Raw genomic sequence first — 19,014 nt, 5'->3', positions numbered from 1 at the left:
CGCTTAGGTGTGGACTAGCAAATGAGGTCCTTGATGTTTTGATATTCTGAATAGAGCACAGTTGTTTCAGAAAATCCCTCATTTTCTTTTCTGTCCCATCATGTTTATAAGAACCACCGTATTTGTGGGACTGTGGATCTGATTTTTGTTTGGAAGCCAAAATCACTGTTATGATTTACCATAGGTAGAGATGTTCTTTTTCACACAGCAGGAATGCAGCGAAATAAACTGAACATTCAGTGGGCAAGCCCAAGCTTCTGTGTGTCTCCAAGAACATCAGATTCTCCATCTGACACCCGCTCCCCTGCCCTGTTGCTGTGTACAAGGGTTGATGAATAGACCTCCAGTGATGAAATGCCAGATACCACTGTCTCAACCCTGCATGCATGGGACATGCAGGGGATGAGGAGGGTCTCACCTATTTTTTCAAAGCAGGAAATAGTGACGAGGTGTTCTGTCTTCTTCATGGGAGTCTCCATCTGAGCCCCTTCCATCTGCCAATTAGAAAAGCAGAGGTGCGGTGTAGATTGCACTTAAAAATGTCTCCCAAGGATGTTTCCTCTGTGCGTGGTATAGTTGTACCCATTTAGTGGAGGTGGAGGCTGAGGCCTGGAGAGGTTTTTTTATCCATCCTAAATCCCAATGATGGACCTGGGCTCCACCCTACATCTCTGGTTTCTCTGGCTCCTGACAGAACACTTCCTGATATACCACACTGCTAAGAGCTATCGTCCCATAGGCTTTAAGGAAGTTTCTAGGACTTGGTTCAAGTCAGCCAACATGGCTAATGAGGTAGCACGTGGTGATTGCTCTGCACTCAGCAGGTTGGCTATCAGCTACAGCGTGAGGAGGCCTGGCAGAGGGTACAACTGGGGAGGGCCCGTCGGGTCTCACTGTCAGTGCCTCAGTGGGTGGGTGGCATGTCCTCCGCAGACCGGGAGGCGGCGCTGTGGGAGATGGAGGAACAGCAGCTGCAGGAGAGGCACCAGCTGGTGAAGCAGCAGCTCAAAGACCAGTACTTCCTGCAGCGGCACGAACTGCTGCGCAAGCACGAGAAGGTGAAGCTCCTGGTGTGCAGGGTTTGGGGTCTGCTGCCCAGAAGAACTGGGAGGCTGCACCGTGATGCCTCTTGGGTGGGGTGTGGCCACAGAGGCCCCAGGGGCTTCTCCTAGGACGTCGTGCTTTGGCTCAGGGGACCAGGAATGGGGGAACACGTGCAGGGAAGATGGCCCAAGCAGCTCCCTCACTGACTCTGACACCCGTGCTGTGTGTGTCTCTTTCATTCCTTTTTCTCTTTTCTCTTTTTGTCCTCCCTTTCTTTCCATTTCTCTTTATTTCTCTCTTTCCCGTGCATTCCCTCAGAATGCTTTTAGGTTTCCACTTAAACACCATCTCTGTCAGGAAACCTTCCCTAAACTCCCCAGACCTGAGGACCCCCGCTCTGTGTGGCCAGAGCACTGTCTGCTTCTGTGGTCAGTCTGTCTCAGTTCAGACCCCATGGCAGGGACAGCGACAGATAAACCTGTGCTGTGTGGATGTACAGCAGCTGTGGGGTAATTCCAATCCCTTCTCTTAATGCAATGATGGAAGTCACCATAGGGTGTGCAGCTCAGAATAAGGGTGCTTAACCTGGCTAGGAAGTCTGGGGAAGCTTCCTGGAGGAGGTGATGCCCATGCTGAGTTTTGGAATACAGACAGGTAGGCTTGCTAGTTAGCTCAGTTGTTTAAATACAAAAAGATGTTATGAGAAGGAAAAAATTTTAAATTTAAAAAGATTTTTAAAAATATGAATTTACATTTGCCATATCCCCTTTAGCGTACATCTTGCTTTGAGATGTTAGCTGGTGATGGTATGCCATTGTGGATTAGATGAGAAGGCATTTCGAAGGGAAGAATCCAAAATGTTCTTAATAATTTAAAGAGTGAGAATAGTGTAAAAAACGTGTAAATTTTTAACAGCAGAAGTAAATAACATAAGCCTTGCTCCGCTGAGCATTCTGGACCACACAGGTCCAGGGCGCCGGAGTTGGGGGTGGCGGCCTCTGGCCTGTGACCACACCCGGTGCCCGGAGTGCCGCTGACCTCAGCCCGGGCGGGGCTCCCTCCTCAGGAGCGGGAGCAGATGCAGCGCTACAACCAGCGCATGGTGGAGCAGCTGAAGGTGCGGCAGCAGCAGGAGAAGGCGCGGCTGCCCAAGATCCAGAGGAGCGAGGGCAAGACGCGCATGGCCATGTACAAGAAGAGCCTGCACATCAACGGTGGGGGCAGCGCCTCTGAGCAGCGTGAGAAGATCAAGCAGGTGGGGGCCAGGCCTGACGGGTCTGTGGCTGCACCAGTGCCAGAGTGGGGCCAGGGCCAGGTTTGGCAGGGCCCAACCTTATATGATTGGGAGAATATAAAATAGAAGATGCAGCACAGGGTCTTGGAAGGAGTGTGCAGGTGACAGGTCATGGCATGGAAGCATCATTACATTAGCCTCGCAGTGAATGTGGACAGAGGAGGTAGTGTGGCATTGTGCTGTGGACTTTCTCATTGTCCATTCCCATGCTTTCATCTGTGCAGCTTCCTCTGCTGGTAAACTCCTCATCCACCAAGACTCCATTGACATGTCACCCATGTAGCTCAGGCACATGGAGTCAGTGACCCTGGGCTCCTGTGATTCTTGTGTGGTACACATGCTGTCCTAGCACATGTCCTGTCCCCACCAGCTGGGGGTGCTCCTTGAGGGCAAGAGCTGGGTCTCAGCTCAGAGCGAGGACTTAGAACAGGGGGCACAGCCTGCAGTGGTGCCGGGCACTCGGACTCTGCCAAAACCAGGCCCTCACTGCAGCAGGGCTGGTCTCTGAAGCACCCGCCTTTCTCTGGTATAGTTCTCCCAGCAGGAGGAGAAGCGGCAGAAGTCAGAGCGGCTGCAGCAGCAGCAAAAACATGAGAACCAGATGCGGGACATGATGGCACAGTGCGAAAGCAACATGAGTGAGCTGCAGCAGCTGCAGGTACCACCCTCGCCGCTCCCCTCTCTCAGTTTACCCAAGGCAGTCATCTTGGGGCCAAAGATGCCACAAGCAGGGAAGGATCCTTGTCAATCAAGCCCAGGGCAGACTGGTTCCAATTCTGCCTTGCTGCTCTCGGTCTGTGTGACGTTGGGCAAATCACATCACCCTCCCAAGCTGGAGTTCTCAAATCCCTAACATGGGCATGGGGTGGGGGTGATAGTTCCTATTTTGCAGGATTGGGATGAGGATTTGTGAATGAGATGACAAAGCTGAAAGGGCCTTGCCCAGGGTCTGCCAATGGGCATGCTGCTGGGTTTCTCAGTCATCATGTGTCTTGGGAAAAGGTGTCCCTTGTGACCATTTTTCCTGTGGAAATCCCTGACCTTTCAAGTTTCCTGGCTCCTGAGTTTGCCCCATTCCTGAGGGTCCTGACCCCAGGAGCTGGTATTTGGAGCCCCCTTGTGGTGGAGCAAGGAATTGTCCTTCCTCAGGGATGAGGCCGACCTCTGTGGACCTCAGGAAACTGCTCAGGGTATTGGACCCATCTGGCAATTTCTAGAGAGGCAGGGAGGCATGGAGAAAACATTACGAGTGTTGAAGCCCACCAGGTGGGGACTCTGCTCTCTGCCACCGTGTGAATTTTTGCCAGTCCGTTCACCTTCTGCATCCATTTTCCTTTCCCATCTGTTTTCCTCATGGGGCCACTGTGAGAATTAACTGAGAGAACCCATATAAAGTGCCGAGCACAGTTCCTGCAGGTCATCGATACTCAGTCCTGCTGTGAGTAACTAAACCAATGTCTGAACTCCCAGAAGTCTTGAGCTTGAAACCCAAAATGAAAATCCCCCAAGGGGTTCTACTTTTCCAACCCAATAAGGTTGTGGTATCTGGAGAAAGGCAGTTTCCACCTGCTTTATACACTCTTTGTAACAAGATTGATTCTCTGCGAGGACTCAACAGGGCCTTGTCACTTCTGCTTATGAGAGAGATTCCAGGTAGATCTTGTAAAGCAGGTAACCTACTTCAGAGAGAACAGTGAGGTTGGCAGAGCCTCAACCATGTCTGTGGCCCTCGTCCCTGACCATGGATCTCTCCTGAGGAAATTATATGTGATGCAGGAAGTAATATATATTATATGTAAGTTATACATATATAATTTATATAAATAAATATTTATACACACAGATTATCTTAGTCTGCTTGGACTGCCATAACAAAATACCATTGTGCCTTAAACAATAGAAATTTATTTACTAACAGTCCTGAAGGCTGGGAGTCCGAGATCAGGGTGCCAGCATGGTCGAGTTCTGCTGAGGGCCAGCCCCCTTCCTGGCTTGCAGGTGACCATCTTCTCACTGTGTCCTCACGTATGAGAGAGAGAGAAAGCACTCATGCTAGCAAGCTCTCTGGTGTCTCTTCTTATTTATTTATTTATTTAAAAAATTTTAAAAAATATTTATTTTAACTTTTTACTATGAAAAATTTAATACATATACAATAAATCCAGCTACAGCAGTCAACAGCTCATAGCCAGTCTTATCTTCTGGTGTCTCTTCTTATAAGGACACTAATCTCTTCATGAAGGCCCCACCTTTATGACCTCATCTAAACCTAATTATCTTCCAGAGGCCCCCTCTCCCCTGTCCAAATAACCATCACATTGGGGATTAGGGCTTCATCGTGAATTTGGGAGTAGGGAGGACATGATTGCGTCTGTAGCACAGGTGTTTAACACTGTGTTATTTATAATAGTGAAAGTAAGAAGCAACCTAAGTGTCTGCAAATAGAATGTTTAAGCAAATTTGAAATATATACTGTGGGATATTCCATGGGCATTAAAAATGATGATTATGAAAAACATGAATTCTTTGTAGAAATGTTTACATTATAGTGTTAAGTGTGTGTGGGGGGGGGTAGGTTTCAGAATTGCCTGTACATGGTGAGCTAAACAACACTAAGGACAGAGCCAGACAGGAAATACATCTAAATGTTTGTAGTAGTTGTTTCTGTATGGTGGGATTAGGGCATGTACTGTATTTATTTATTATTAATAGTTTTATTGTTTGGCTGAAATGATATATGTTCATTTTCAAAAATTCAAACAATGCAAAAAGCACAAAGAAGAGAGTTGCAAAATTACTGCAAATCCCACCAAAGAGATAATAAGAATTATTAACGTTAATATTCTGGAATATTCTTCGAGGCACCACTTGGTGCATGTGTATTTACATAGAGAGTTTTGTATAAATAGGGTTTATAATCAAAAAGAAGTTATAAATGAGCAATGTGGGTCTCTCGTGGCTGTAGCATAAGGCGTGTGCCTCAGCCCTCAGTGCCTCTGCCCACTGATGTACCTGAAATTTGTTCCAGAATGAAAAGTGTCACCTCTTGGTAGAGCACGAGACCCAGAAGCTGAAGGCCCTGGATGAGAGCCATAACCAGACCCTGAAGGACTGGCGGGACAAGCTTCGGCCACGCAAAAAGGTAACCATGTCTGGGCGGGGGGCTCAGTGGTGGGCACTGCTGCGCGCCAGGCCACGGGGTCTGCCTGGGATATCTTAGGTCTCCTTATTTTGGTGGACTCTTGCTTTGTGGCATCCATAAAATGGATCTTCATCCTGAGAGGAGAGGAGCTTCCTAACACTTTGTGGCTGAATGTCGTGTAGTTTCCACCCTCTGGACTGGCAGCCTCCTTGCTGCACTGGTCCAGACACCTTGTTTAAGTCCCTCTCACAGACTGAAGGATTTCTGCCATGTGGTGTCCATAGAGGACAATGCAGTGAGTAGGAGTCAGCTGGGCTGCCCAGCCTGCGGGGATTTTCTCTCAGAGGAAGTTATTCTGAAAAGTCAGAATCCATCACCAGGTAGGTTACTTTCTGAATTTGTTCTCTGTTGTTGCATAACAAATTGCCACACACTTAGAAGCTTAAACCAACACCCATTTGCTCTCTCATAGTTCTATAGGTCAGAAATCTGGGTGGGATTGATGGGGTTCTGCACTAAGGGTCTCACAAGGCTACAATCAAGGTGACAGCTGGGCTGGGCTCTTATCTGGGGGCTCTGGGGAAGAATTACTTTCAAGCTCATTCAGGTTTTGACAGAATCCAGTTCCTTGGATTGAGGTCTGAGGTCCCTGTTTCCTTGCCGGCTGTCAGCCAGGGGCTACTCTCTGCTCTAGAAGCCACCCACATTCCTTGGCCTGTGGCCCCCTCCATCTTCAAATAACAAGTGTGCATTGAGACCTTCTCACTCTGTGAATCTCTGTTGTCCCTTCTGCTACCAGCTGGAGAAAACTCTTTTAAAAGACTTGTATGATTAGGTTTGGCTCATGTGATAGTCTCCCCCTTGCAGGGACTAACATCATATTCATAGGTTCCCCACACTCATGTGCCAGGGGGTGGAGAATTGTACAAGAGTGAGTCATGATGGGTCATTCTTAGAATTCTGTCTACCATAGTTTCACTTTCAAAAACATGCCCTCCTTCAGTCCTGCATCATTCTTTACTGCCCCCTCTCTCTCCTCCTTCTGTGCCAAGCATCTTCAGTGACCCATACTCCTTGTCTCAATTTCTTCACTTCATATTTATTTCTTGGCCCAGTGTGACTGCTCCTGACGAGGTCAATAACAGCATCCTAATGGCTAAATCCCATGGATACGACTTATTGTCTTGACCTCCCAGTGGCAGCCAACACTATCGATTACTCCCTCTCTCTCCTGTCTTGTCCTCCTGGGCCCTCTCTCTACAGGGTTTCTTCTCTGTTGCTGGCCCCTCTGCACCTTCCTTCCTGGCCCATCTGTTGACTTCTGACCCGAGATCTCAGTTCTCAACCCTCTGTTCTGAAGCCTCTTCCTACCGGAGTTCACTCACTCCCACGGCTCTATCCACAACCTCCAAGCCATGCCCTACGAATCTCAACCTCCCACCCAGACTGCCCTTCTGTCCAGCACATTCAAATTATTTCCTAGATTCCTCCACCCAAAGGTCCCACCAGCCCCACAATGTCATGTCCTAAACACAACTCATCATCTTCCCCCACAAACCCGTTCTCTTCCCGTCTTCTGTGCCTTGGTGAACGGCACCTCCATTTTCTTGGATGCCCAAGAAACCAACCTGAGTGACATCCTCTCCTATCCTTCCCCACCCTCTCGCCATCTCACGTCAGTCACTTAGCTCTGTCTGTTTGCCCTCCTCAGTGTAAATTCTCCCGATTAGGCCTCATGGCTTCCCACCTGGTTTATCCAAACTGCCTTTTTATTTTTATTTTTTTGGCAGCTGGCCAGTATGGAAATCTGAACCCTTGACCTTGGTGTTATAAGGCTGGGGTCTAACCAACTGAGCTAACTGGCCAGCTCCAAACTCCCTTCTAACTAGGCTCGTTACACCTGCTCCTGCTGCCTCCCACCCATCCCATCCACCTGGTCCCCATGGCCCTGTGGCACCCACCTGGCTAACTCTCCAGCCCAGTGGTTCTCAAGCTTTTTGGTTTCAGGACCTATTGATACTTTAGAAATTATTAAGAACCCTAAAGAGCTTTTGTTTATGTAGGTTATATTTACGGAGAGTTACCATTTTAGAAATTTTAACTGAGAATTTAGAAAATATTAATCACTTACAAATAAGAATAAAATACATTACATGTTTACATAAATGACACATTTTGATGAAAAATGGCTACATTTTCCAAACTAAATTAGTGAGAAGATTAGTATTGTTTTACATTTGTCAAATCTATTTAAAATCTGGTTAAAAGAAGACCACTGGAAGGTCTGGCCAGTTAGTGCACTTGGGAGAGCATGGTACTGGTAACACCAAGGTCAAGGGTTTGGATCCCCATACTGGCCAGCCACCAAAAAAAAAAGCTCCTGGATTCTCATATCATTTTTATTATTCAGTCAGTTGCGTTATGTTGTTCTGGTTGACGTTTATGAAGAAAATCTGGCTTTACACAGATATATGCATTTGGAAAAGGGAGGAGTATTTTAATAGCCTTTCCAGATAATTATGGATACTCTTTTTTGATAATACACCAAAACTCAAGAAGTGGTATTTTCTTAAAGGCTAGTTGCAGTGTGGAACCGGCACCTGTATCAGTGAACTGTTTGTCCCGTTATGTTAAAAATCCCCTGATCTGTCTTACACTTTGAATGGAACTTTTCGTCAGCCATGATCCTGTAACATCACACACTGGTCACTTAGAAAATATTGGTTCACTAACTTATGCAGATCTTCCAAATATTGACATATTTCTTTATATAAAGTATAAAAATCATACCCATTAATATCACCACTGAGTGCATCAGAAAAGTCTTTAAATATGGAGAAGCTGTCAAGATCAGGATAGTGGACACTGGTTTTCCAAAATTCTGATTTTTGCTTGAACACTCAAATTTTGTCATTGGCAATAAATATCATTAGTTGTTTTCCTTGAAGTGATTGTTCCCTGTGTTCATTTTCGAGAAAATGTTTACTAATTACCCATAGTTTATCAGTCATTTTTAAAATAAAAATGGTGTTCCATGAAAAAAAAAAACGGGTAGTTCAGCTCATAGCTCAGACAGTGGCCCTGGAACGTCCCCTTCAGACGGCCACCAGCCCCGCAGTGTGCACAAGTGCATGTAGTACGTATTTCCCATTTCCTCACGTGCAGTATTGAAGAGCCATGTCCTTGAAGGTCAAGATTTAACAAATGAATCCTTCGTGTTGCTTCATCAAGGTAATCTTGAGTGAAATTGGCGTTTTTTATTGAAAAAACTTTTTTTTTACTATGAGTGCACAGCAATGAAGAATACTCATCCAGCCTGGCCGGTTAGCTCCTTTGGGAGAGCATGGTGCTGGTAATACCAAGTTCAGGGGTTCAGATCCCCGTACCAACCCCCCGCCAAAAAATATTCATCCAGTTTGATGCCATTGTTTTAATTCCTTCTCAGCCTCCAGTTTTGCTCACCATTGCTTTCGTACCATTAGTGCAAATATTGAAACAGTGGAAAAGGCAAATTACGCTTAGTAGTAGGAAAGTAGTTCTGACCTTGCTGACCTCTCACTCTACAAAGGGTTTGGGGCCCCTTAGGGGTCCACAGACCACATTTTGAGAACAACTGCTCTTGCCTCGTCTCCTGTGAGTCTCACCCCCTACTTGTGCTCTGAACAGATTTCAGTACCCAGATAGATCTCCACACCATACCTGCTTCCTCATTCCCTGCTGGGCCTTTGCCCAGGCTGTTCCCTCTGCCAGGAGTTCTTACCTCCAGCCCTGGCTTGTTCAACTGCTGTTTGTCTTCAGCATTCAGACTTCCGCAACTTAGGCAGTGTGGGTGCCTCTTCCGGGCTCCAACAGCTCCTATCCCTGTCCCTGTCCCTGTCATGATACCTGTCACATGGTATTACCATTGTCTGCCATCATTAGCTTGATCATTCATTCATTTGTTCATGCACTTGTGTGTTCATGGGACAAATATTTCTTCAGCACATGCTCACTGCCCCACCCTGTTTTAGGCACTGGAGCTACCAGAACAAAACATACAAAGTCCTGCCCTCAGGGAGATGACCTTCTAGTGAAGGCAAAGAAGCAGGGAAGGGAAACAGCGTGGGGTGCCCTGAGGGCTGCGTCAGACAGGAAGGCCTCATGGAGAGGGTGATGACAGCCAAACAGAGATCTGAAGGACATGAAAGAGGAGCACCTGCAGAGGTCCTAAGGCGAGGGCATATCTGCCATGTTTGAGGAGCAATGGGAGGCCAGTGTGGATGGGGCAGTTTGGTGGTGATGGTGGGAGGTGACAGGAGGTGAAGTCAGAGGGGGAGCAGGGGACTGTGTAAAGTCTGTGTGAGATGGGAGCCACAGGGGGATTCTGAGCAGAGGATAATATGGTCTGACTCATGTTTTGAAAGGATTCCTTTGGGCTGGCCCATGGTTCACTTGGGAGAGTGTGGTGCTGATAACACCAAGGCCACAGGTTCAGATCCCTGTGTAGGGATGGCCCGTTGGCTCACTTGGGAGAGTGTGGTGCTGACAACATCAAGTCAAGGGTTAAGATCCCCTTACCGGTCATCTTTATTAAAAAAAAAAAAAAGAAAAGAAAGAAAGAAAAGGATCCCTTTGACTACTGTAGGGGGTCAGGGAGGAAGCAGAGAGACCAGTATGGAAACTATTGTGATAATCTTGGTGAGAAATAATGGTGGCTTGGACCAGGATGCTATCAGGGAGATGTGGAGAATTCATACATCTCTTCTCTAGATGGTACTCTTTAGAAGTTCTTGCTGGTCACCAGATTTGGGACCTTGGGAGAGCCATCTTACCTCTCTGGGCCTGTATTGGAAGTTTCCAGAGAAACAGAACCAACAGGATGTGTGTGTTTGTATGTGTATGTGTACAGATGCTCCTTGACTTACGATAGTGATAAACCCATTGTAAGTTGAAAATGCATTTAATACACCTAACCTACTGAACATCACAGCATAATAAAGTGTTGAATATCTCATGTAATTTATTGAATACTGTACTAAAAGTGAAAAACAGAATGGTCATATGAGTACTCGAAATACAATTTCTTCTGAGTATCGTTTTTGCACCATCATAAAGTTGAAAAATTCTAAGTCAAAACTTCGTAAGGCAGGGACTATCTGTATATACATAAATAATATACACGTGTGAACACACACAAAAAAACATACAGATATTGATTGATTTTAAGGAATTGACTCACATGATTGTGAGGGCTGGCAAGTACCAACTCTGCCAGACAGGCCAGAGACCCTTGAAAGAGCTGATGTTGCAGTTCAAGTTTGAAGGCAATCTGAAGGCAGAAGTCCCTCTTCCTCAGGGGACCTCTGTCTTTTCTCTTAAGGCCTTCAACTGATTGGATGAGGCTACCCACATTATGGAGGATAATCTGCTTTACTCAGAGTCTACTGATTTAAATGTTACACATCCAAAAAATACTTCACAGTGATATCTAGACTGGTGTTTGACCAAACAACTGGGTACCATGGCTTCACCAAGGTGACACATAAAATTAATCATCACAGGGCCTCAGTGTGGTCATTTGTAAAGTGGAGATATCAGTACTGTACAGTGTTATGCAAAAAGTCACCAGCGCATAGTATAGGCCAAGAACACACTAATATCCTTCCACTTCCCTAAACTCTCTGAGTAGAAAGCTGCCCTAATTACCCTTGATCTAGTGTCCCACGTCCTAAAGTCCTGAGGTTTGCTCCATCTTTGTACATCAGCTATGCTTGCTGTAAGTGTGGTCTGGACAGGAGGCAGCTGCCCACCTCAGCTACATAATGGCCTTGGAAGTCCTTGAATTGAGGTTTCCCTCCCCGTACTAATGGAGCTCTCTGGCTGGAAGCTGGCCAGGGTCCCAGGCCTTCCTGTTAACAAACCCACACTCATCAGTTTTTATAATCATGGCCTGCTGGGACTTTTGATACTTGACACTCAAATCAATAATGCATCTGGTGACATAGGTTGACTTTGGCATCAGGAAATAAGTACTCACCTGGTTCTCTCACCTGGGGGTTCTATACCCTTGGCACATTCTGAGAGTTTGAAAATGAAAAATCACATTGCCTCTAGTGATTGCCTCATATTTCCAACTGCTTCATGGGCGCCTAGGCTTAGGAAAGGCACCATGAGTGTGTGCTGAGGAGCTCGCACTGGATTTTGCTTGTGGGGGCTGCCTCTTTACAGAATTCTTTGCAGAATTTTTTTATCATTAGCTACTTGTGTTGCTGCTGAAACAGTGACCCAGAGGTGATGATTTTCATTCTGGAATAAATGGTCTTTTACACATTTGAACTACAGTCAGCACCTTGAGCTCCCTCCTTTGTATGGGGGCAGGAGAGATAATTATACATTGTAGAACATTTTTAGAAAAAAATCAGTTTTCTTTCAGGTGGGTACAGAATATCTGATAGGGTCAATAAAATTTTACTTAGGTCATTGTTAACAAAGAACATGGCCTCAGACAAGTCAATTCTTTCCTCCTGGACCTTGGTTTTTTGGGCAGTTCAATGTTTTTGGGGCATTTCTTTCCTTAAAGCAGGTGTTAGCAAACTATTGCCTATGAGCCAAATCTGGCCCACCACCTGTATTTATAAATAAAGTTTTGGGACACAGCCATGCTCATTATTTACATATTATCTATGGCTGATTTTGCACTACAATGGCAATTGAATAGTTCCAACAGATACTATATGGCCTGCAAAGCCAGAAATGTCTATTATTTGCATATAACAGAAAAGAGATTGTTGATTCTGGCCTTAGAAGGTCATATAGAAGAATATGTATATGGTTGGCAGAATAGAATTGTGCTTAAGAGTACAGGCTTTGGAGTCAGACAGATGTGGGATAATGTCCTAGCTCCCCCATTACTAGCTATGAGACCTTGGCCAAGTTACTAAACTCAAAAAGTGGTAGCTTTTATTATTAAATTGGTATTCCTAGAGCAGAGGTCACAAACTGATGGCCTATGGGTTTAAATAGGCTTACAGACATGTTATAATTGGCCAACCAAATTTAATTTGCAATTTAAATTTAGTTTTGAAAGTTGCCAACCTTTAGGTATAAGGAAATTTTACATAAAAGCTTGGATTTCCAGTTTCTTTTGAAAACCCAGGAAGTCTGGCAACACTGAGCCCATCATACCACATGGCAGCCATCAGCTGGAGCTGTCCTCTTCAGACAGATCATGTGCTCTTCAGTTTGCCACAGTCCCTACCACTCCCTATTGCCTCACACCCAGCTCTTTACTCTTTGAATTCATGTGGCTGGTTCCCATAGGCACTTCTGTTATAAAAGCTTAAACAGTCCTATGTGTATCTTGCTTAAATATAATGTTTGCTTGCCACAAATACTTTAATAATAATATATCCAGCAAAGGAGAACTTGAGCCAGGAATCTGTGTGAATTACTATAAATTTCAAATCAGTATGTCCAAGATAATGAGGCGTGACTTCGAATACCTTGTTTTCCCTTGCATGGATGTTCTATAACACGTTGGAAAATTGGCATTGTAATTGAGTATTTTTTCCCCATCTTTCCTTAGCGGTAGGGGGAACTCACTAAAATTTAGTACCATGGAAGAAGTATCAAGAGCTTGGGGGTGTGGGGGGCCGAGGTTCTGGTCATTAAATTTTCTCTTGAGACTATTGCAGGGCAACCAAAGAATAGTCTTAAAAAGAGAGACAATAGAATGCTGGTCAAATCCTGTGAAAACAGTCACTTCCGTAATTTCTGTAGTGAAAATAAGGAAATCTAGCTGGTGTTCAAACATGTCTTAATAAGGAAGCCACGTTTACTGAGCCCCACCATTGCAGGCATTATCTGGCTGAGAAATTGGGGAGCACAGTGTTTCTGAGCTTGAACTCTGAAGTTAGACCCAGGCTTCCATCTTGTCTCTGCCCCCAGCTAGCTGAGTGACCTTGGGCAAGTGATCTAAACTCTCTGAGCCTCAATTTCTCTGTAAGACAGAGATAATATTATTATCTGGGTGAAGATTAAATAAAATTTAACATACTCAGCATAATGCCTGACATATAGGAAGTACTTAGTAATTGTGACCCATTTGTTTTTAACTTAATCTTCACAACAGACCTGCTAGGTAGGTGGCAATATTGCCATTTTACGGATGCAGACACAGGCTTAGAGAAAAGTCACATTCGAAGGACACATAGCTGCTAATAATAAAGCTGAATTCTGTCTGACTGTCAAGCCCATGTTTTTTCCATCATACTGTGCTTCCTTTCTTAATTGAATGCTTATCATTGCAGAGCTCTTAAGAAATCTTTCTGGTGGTATCCAGTTTATCTAGATAAACTTGTACATGCCCAAGAGAAGCTCCTGCAGTGCTTGTCAACTAGAGCTCCCCTCAAAATTACCCCTAGTGGGGCCGGCCTGTGGCTCACTCAGGAGAGTGTGGTGCTGATAACACCAAGGCCACAGGTTCGGATCCCTATATAGGGATGGCCAGTTAGCTCACTTCAGAGAGCATGGTGCTGACAACACCAAGTCAAGGGTTAAGATCCCCTTACTGGTCATCTTAAAAAAAAAAAAAAAAAAAGTTACCCCCGGTCCCAACACAAATTTTAAGAATCAGGACCTCAGGGGGTGAGGTGAACTTGTATTTTGAAAAAAAACAAAAAAACAAAACAACACCACTTCCCGGGGTGATTTCTGCTAGACAGTGCCCTGGTTCAGAACCATCGAGTGACCCTGACATCTCTGCTCCCCTCACTGCTAAATCTCTCTTGATATTCTAACTTGAGTAATTCTTGATTTGTTTGGCTGTTTTCCTGCCAGGAGATTTGCATCTGCTCCTCCCATCCCACCCCTTCTAGATTGGCATTTCCCTAAACTGTATCCCTTGGCCCACAGGGGATCCCTGAGTGGAGGTGGCAGGAGGAAGGAGGAGGAGGTTCTTCTCTTCTGGGGCAGGGGCTCTAGGAAAGGAAAGAGGGAACACCTAGTTACCCAAGCACCGAGGCCTGGAACTTCCAGAGAAGGCTGCATCAGTGGGGTCTTGTGGGTGGGAGACCCGTGTGTGACCTACAGGATCCAACTGAGCGTAACCTGACTTCCCTTTCCTGTAGGCCCTGGAAGAGGATCTGAACCAGAAGAAGCGGGAACAGGAGATGTTCTTCAAACTGAGTGAGGAGGCAGAGGGCCCCAGCCCCACCACCCCAAGCAAGGCCACCAAGTTCTTTCCCTACAGCTCTACAGACGCTTCTTAACAGCCACCTGAGCTGTGGCTGACAGCATGGCAGGCCTCCAGGGACCTCCCACTCTTTGTGAGCAAGTAACTCAGGACCCCCCTTCCCGCTTGTTTCTGTGCTAGCTCGAATCCAGCCCCTTGCCCTGTGCCACACCAGTTGTTCCCAACAGGCCTGCCCCAGTTTCCTGACTTCTGACATGCTCACTCGTGGAGAGCGAGGTATTGCCCAATCCTAATGTCTGCTCTCATTGAGCCCCTGATCCCTTCAAGCTGTGATTTGGGCTGTTGGTGGGGTTAGGGTCCAGGAGGAATGGTGTTCTGTGGCCTTGAGGCCCCTCCTGTTTGCCAAAACACCATCTCTGCTGTCTATGGGCTACCGATGAAGTCACTATGGGCTCATCCATATCGTAATTGTTTTTACAGCCGTTCCCTGGAGTGTCACACAAGAATCAAGGCCCCTAACAGCCATTTCGGTTCCTGGTAGAGCCCAACCTGCAGCCAGCTGCTCGAGGTTTCCTCATTACTCTGGTTCCCCCAGTTTGCTTTCTCCTTAAGGCTGTGTCTACATGGGGAAGGGAACTGGGGGAAGAGCGAAGCCTGAAATGTTCATTCTGCTGGTCTTAGTGTTTCATGCCATCTCGTGTCCCCCCTCCCTGCATACACACAGGGCTTGGCCCTCTGGCACTATCCAGGCTTGCCTCCGCGCTCTGGCCTCTTGTGCCCAGGTGAGTTGGAACACATTTGCCACCCGAGCCTGTGCCACCGAGTGGACTGGGTGGAGCAGCTGGTGTGGAACATGCTGAGTGTTGCCTCCGGAGGCACAGAGAAGGCACAGGCTGTGCTGCTAGTCTCTTTCATTTTGGCCCCACATAGGAGCCTTGTTCAGGGATAAATCCCTCACCACACGAGGCTTTCACAACCCAGCCTGCTCCTGTCTCACACTTGCCCAGCCTGTCTGCAGGTGACATGGAAAGGCTGTTTCCCTCTGCCCTATGCGCCACCCCCCTCCCTCAGGGAGTCCCACCTTAATTTTCAGACCCATGCTGGCAGTCACTGGACTTCTCTTCAGGAGGAGAAAGCATCAGGTAGAAACACAATGCTTCCTGCCCCCAGGGACATGGCAGAGGCAAAGGTTCTGTACCTCAGATGGACTCCTGGGCCTTCGGGTTACTCAGTTGGCCTCCCACAGATGTTGGTTACTGCTGACTGCAGGGTGTGTATAAGCCGACAAAAGCAAATGCTTGAACCAGCATGTGGTTTATTTACAAAGAAAACCTTTTTTCACCTTGATTTCTGTTCCACTGAAACAGATATAAAATTTATGGCTTCTTCAATAAGATACCTGCTTTTAAAAAACAAAACTGATGATGGTTTTAAGGAATCATATGGGCATACTGAGTCTGGGTACTATTCTGCTGGTGATAGAATGAATGGCTGAGACACCGTGGGAGGACTTTCTCCTCTTTCTCTCATAAAGGTTAAGGTTTGATACTGTCTTTCTAAAGCAATTCCCTGGAAGTTTATAACTGGTTATAACTGGATGCTTGGGAAGGGAGGGGCAGCCATTCAACAGAAAAAAGGGACTTGGGGACTTGGAGTTCCCAAATCTTAAATATGCTCTTGGGGTCGTGTGGGCAATGGTTCTCAGGTTAGTGAGCTTGCCTGCTTCAGTATTTGACCCAGATGGGATGTTTTTTAGGCCTCACACAAATTCGACAAGGTAAACAATGTCTCCTTGTAGTCTCTTCAGTGCACAGGGGCTGTGGAAACATGAACTAGCAGCAATGTAACTACAGAACACAGACCCAGTTCCACCAGGCATACTTACATTACCTTTGGGCTTTGTTTACAATATTACTTTTTGCAGCCCAGGGTGTAAAAATGAGTATTAGGTGAAATGCAAGTTTCATGGTTCAGGCAAGTCTTTGATTATTCCCTGATTTAGCTTGTCATTCATATTGTTCTTGTTCTTCATGGAGTTGCTGCGTCCCTACTCAGTGCCTCCTGAGCCCTAACAGCTCCCACGTGCCTTTTTGGATGGGGCTGGCCAGGTGTCCTAGCCTACGACAGAGCCAGGTTGCAGTGCCCGTCCCTGAGAAGACCCACGCAGTACTCCTTGTGCCTGTGCTAATGTTTTCTGTGTAAGGGACAGACGGAACTGTTTCTCCTTTTCAGTCCATTTTTTTGCAGAGTATATATAACTAACTTATATTTTCCCTTTATGAAGGATAGAAGTTATTTTTATGTAGTTTCCAAACTTTATATAAAACTTTTGTAAAATGTTCTCTGCAAAGCTAACTGTAAGAATGTAAATATGCTTCTAATAAAATAACAAGGCTATTTGCATTTTGGGTTGTTCTTTCAGGTATGGGTGGGAAAGCAGCGCACATTTACACATTTGCCAGGCAAGAAAGGGTTTCTGAGTACACAAGAAGTTATACTTGGCTGAGAGAGAGTGTGTGTGTGTGTGTGTGTGTATGTGTGTGTGTGTATGTGTGTGGGCATGTTCTCTACAGACGTTTTATATCATTGCCATTTAACAACAAACATTCATTGACTCCCAAGAGTTTTCACATGTTAACATATTCAATCCTTTCAACAATCTGTGATGAAGACATTGTCATTCACATTTGATAGATGAGGAAATAGACACTGGGCAAGGGGGAGGGTCGAGCCAAATCTCACAGCACTTGGCGATGCCTGTGGAATTCAAATGTAGAACTTCTACCAGTGTGTCCACCACACCTTTCTCTCACCCAACTGCCCATTAAACTAAGCAAAAGTCACACAGACACCTAACTACCAGTCATCTCTGCTGTATTTAAAAGGATTTGTCTGCCATGCCTCTGAAACAGCATTTAGGGGTTCTTAACCTGGGATCCATGGACCCTCCCCCCACAAGAGATCCATGGATAGAATGCAGGGCATCTTTGTACTTGGATGATAAAAGATTTGGTCTTTAGTTTTACTAACCTCTGACTGGAATTAAGCATTTCCTTTCATTATAGGTGTAGGCATCAAACCCTAGTAGTATGAGTAGCACCTATGACTGTGTCACCAATAGAAGTCACAGATACTTCAAATCATATTGGAGTTGTTGCAGACATCCAAAAGTATCATTTTTGTTCATCACTTTGAAATTATAGTAGCTATAAGACCTGTCACTAGATCTTGCTAGTTCGTGTGATATGTGTGTATATATCTATATATCACATTACATATAGGTATGTATTACATATAAACAATACATGTAGTTTTTTAAGTATTTTGATACCTGCATTTCATTATGATTGGTTTCATTTGTAATCTATGTGTTTTATATTGTGCATGTGAAAATACTATTCTGGGAAGAGGTTCATATTCATGGAATGCAGAGTAGTCCATGGCACAAAAAATGATGAACTCCTCTGTCTCCAGCAATGAGCTGTCTCTGTCCTAGAGACCTTCTGGCCAGCAGGGGGCAGGCTGCAGTCACAGTGTCACATGGGACTGTGAAATCTTTGTGTCATTGTGGACATAGCATTGATTACTGTCTGGGGGAAGCAAAGGAATAAGCAGCTGGCATGCCTGCCATTAAGGGCTAGAAAAATGACTGGGGTTACTGAGGGGGAAAATATATATATATATATTTTGGTGGCTGGCTAGTACTGGGATCCAAACCTGTGATCTTGGTGTTACAAGGCTGTGCTCTAACCAACTGAGATAATCAGCCAGCCTAAGACAATGTTAAATGGGTATAATGGCCCACTAAAGTTTGAGGCTTTAGGAAGGAAAAGGAAAGCTGCAGGCTCCATGAGGTCAGGGAGTACAACTTATTAGCCGATCTATAAACACTCAGAGCCTAGCATGTTGCAATCAATGCCAGAGATAACCAGTCTCAGTTCCTTATACCATGAAGAGTCTGCAGAGGGAGCAGTGGGGGTCTGATTAACAAGGATGTCTTTAGTTAAAAACAAAACTGAGAGAACTTCTACTTCCAGAGATGGCAGACTAGGTGATTCAGACCATTCCTAGCACTGAGGACAATTAGAAAAGCTGGACAAAAACACCAGTTGATGCCAAATGTTCCTAACACAAAGAAATGGCAAATGTTTGACATGATGGATATACTGAGCACCCTGATATGATCACTGCACACAGTATGAATATATCCAAATATCATATTGTACTCCATAAATATATACAATTATCATGGATCAATTAAGAAAAATAAACCAGAAATGGAGAGTAGAATAGTGGTTACTAGAGGCAGGGAAAAGGGGGGAAAGGTTGGTAGACCTGTACAAAGTTACAAAGTTACAGTTA

The 19,014-nt window shown here is 45.4% G+C and overlaps 1 protein-coding gene across 1 annotated transcript in view; it reads left to right on the top strand.

Moving 5' to 3' along the window:
* Positions 1–15,173, top strand: part of STK10 (serine/threonine kinase 10) — a 121,078-nt gene extending 105,905 nt beyond the window's left edge. The window contains exons 15-19 of the mRNA XM_063086605.1: positions 934–1,058; positions 2,111–2,299; positions 2,871–2,996; positions 5,367–5,480; positions 14,588–15,173. Coding sequence (XP_062942675.1) covers positions 934–1,058; positions 2,111–2,299; positions 2,871–2,996; positions 5,367–5,480; positions 14,588–14,728 — 695 coding nt within the window. The 3' untranslated portion in view covers positions 14,729–15,173. The remainder of the gene's footprint in view (positions 1–933; positions 1,059–2,110; positions 2,300–2,870; positions 2,997–5,366; positions 5,481–14,587) is intronic.
* The last annotated feature ends 3,841 nt before the right edge of the window (positions 15,174–19,014 follow it).

The sequence above is a fragment of the Cynocephalus volans genome, chromosome 2, assembly GCF_027409185.1.
Source record: "Cynocephalus volans isolate mCynVol1 chromosome 2, mCynVol1.pri, whole genome shotgun sequence".
Lineage (NCBI taxonomy): Eukaryota > Metazoa > Chordata > Mammalia > Dermoptera > Cynocephalidae > Cynocephalus > Cynocephalus volans.
Note: the sequence above shows the minus strand (reverse complement) of the source record. Positions and strands in the feature narration are given on the sequence as shown.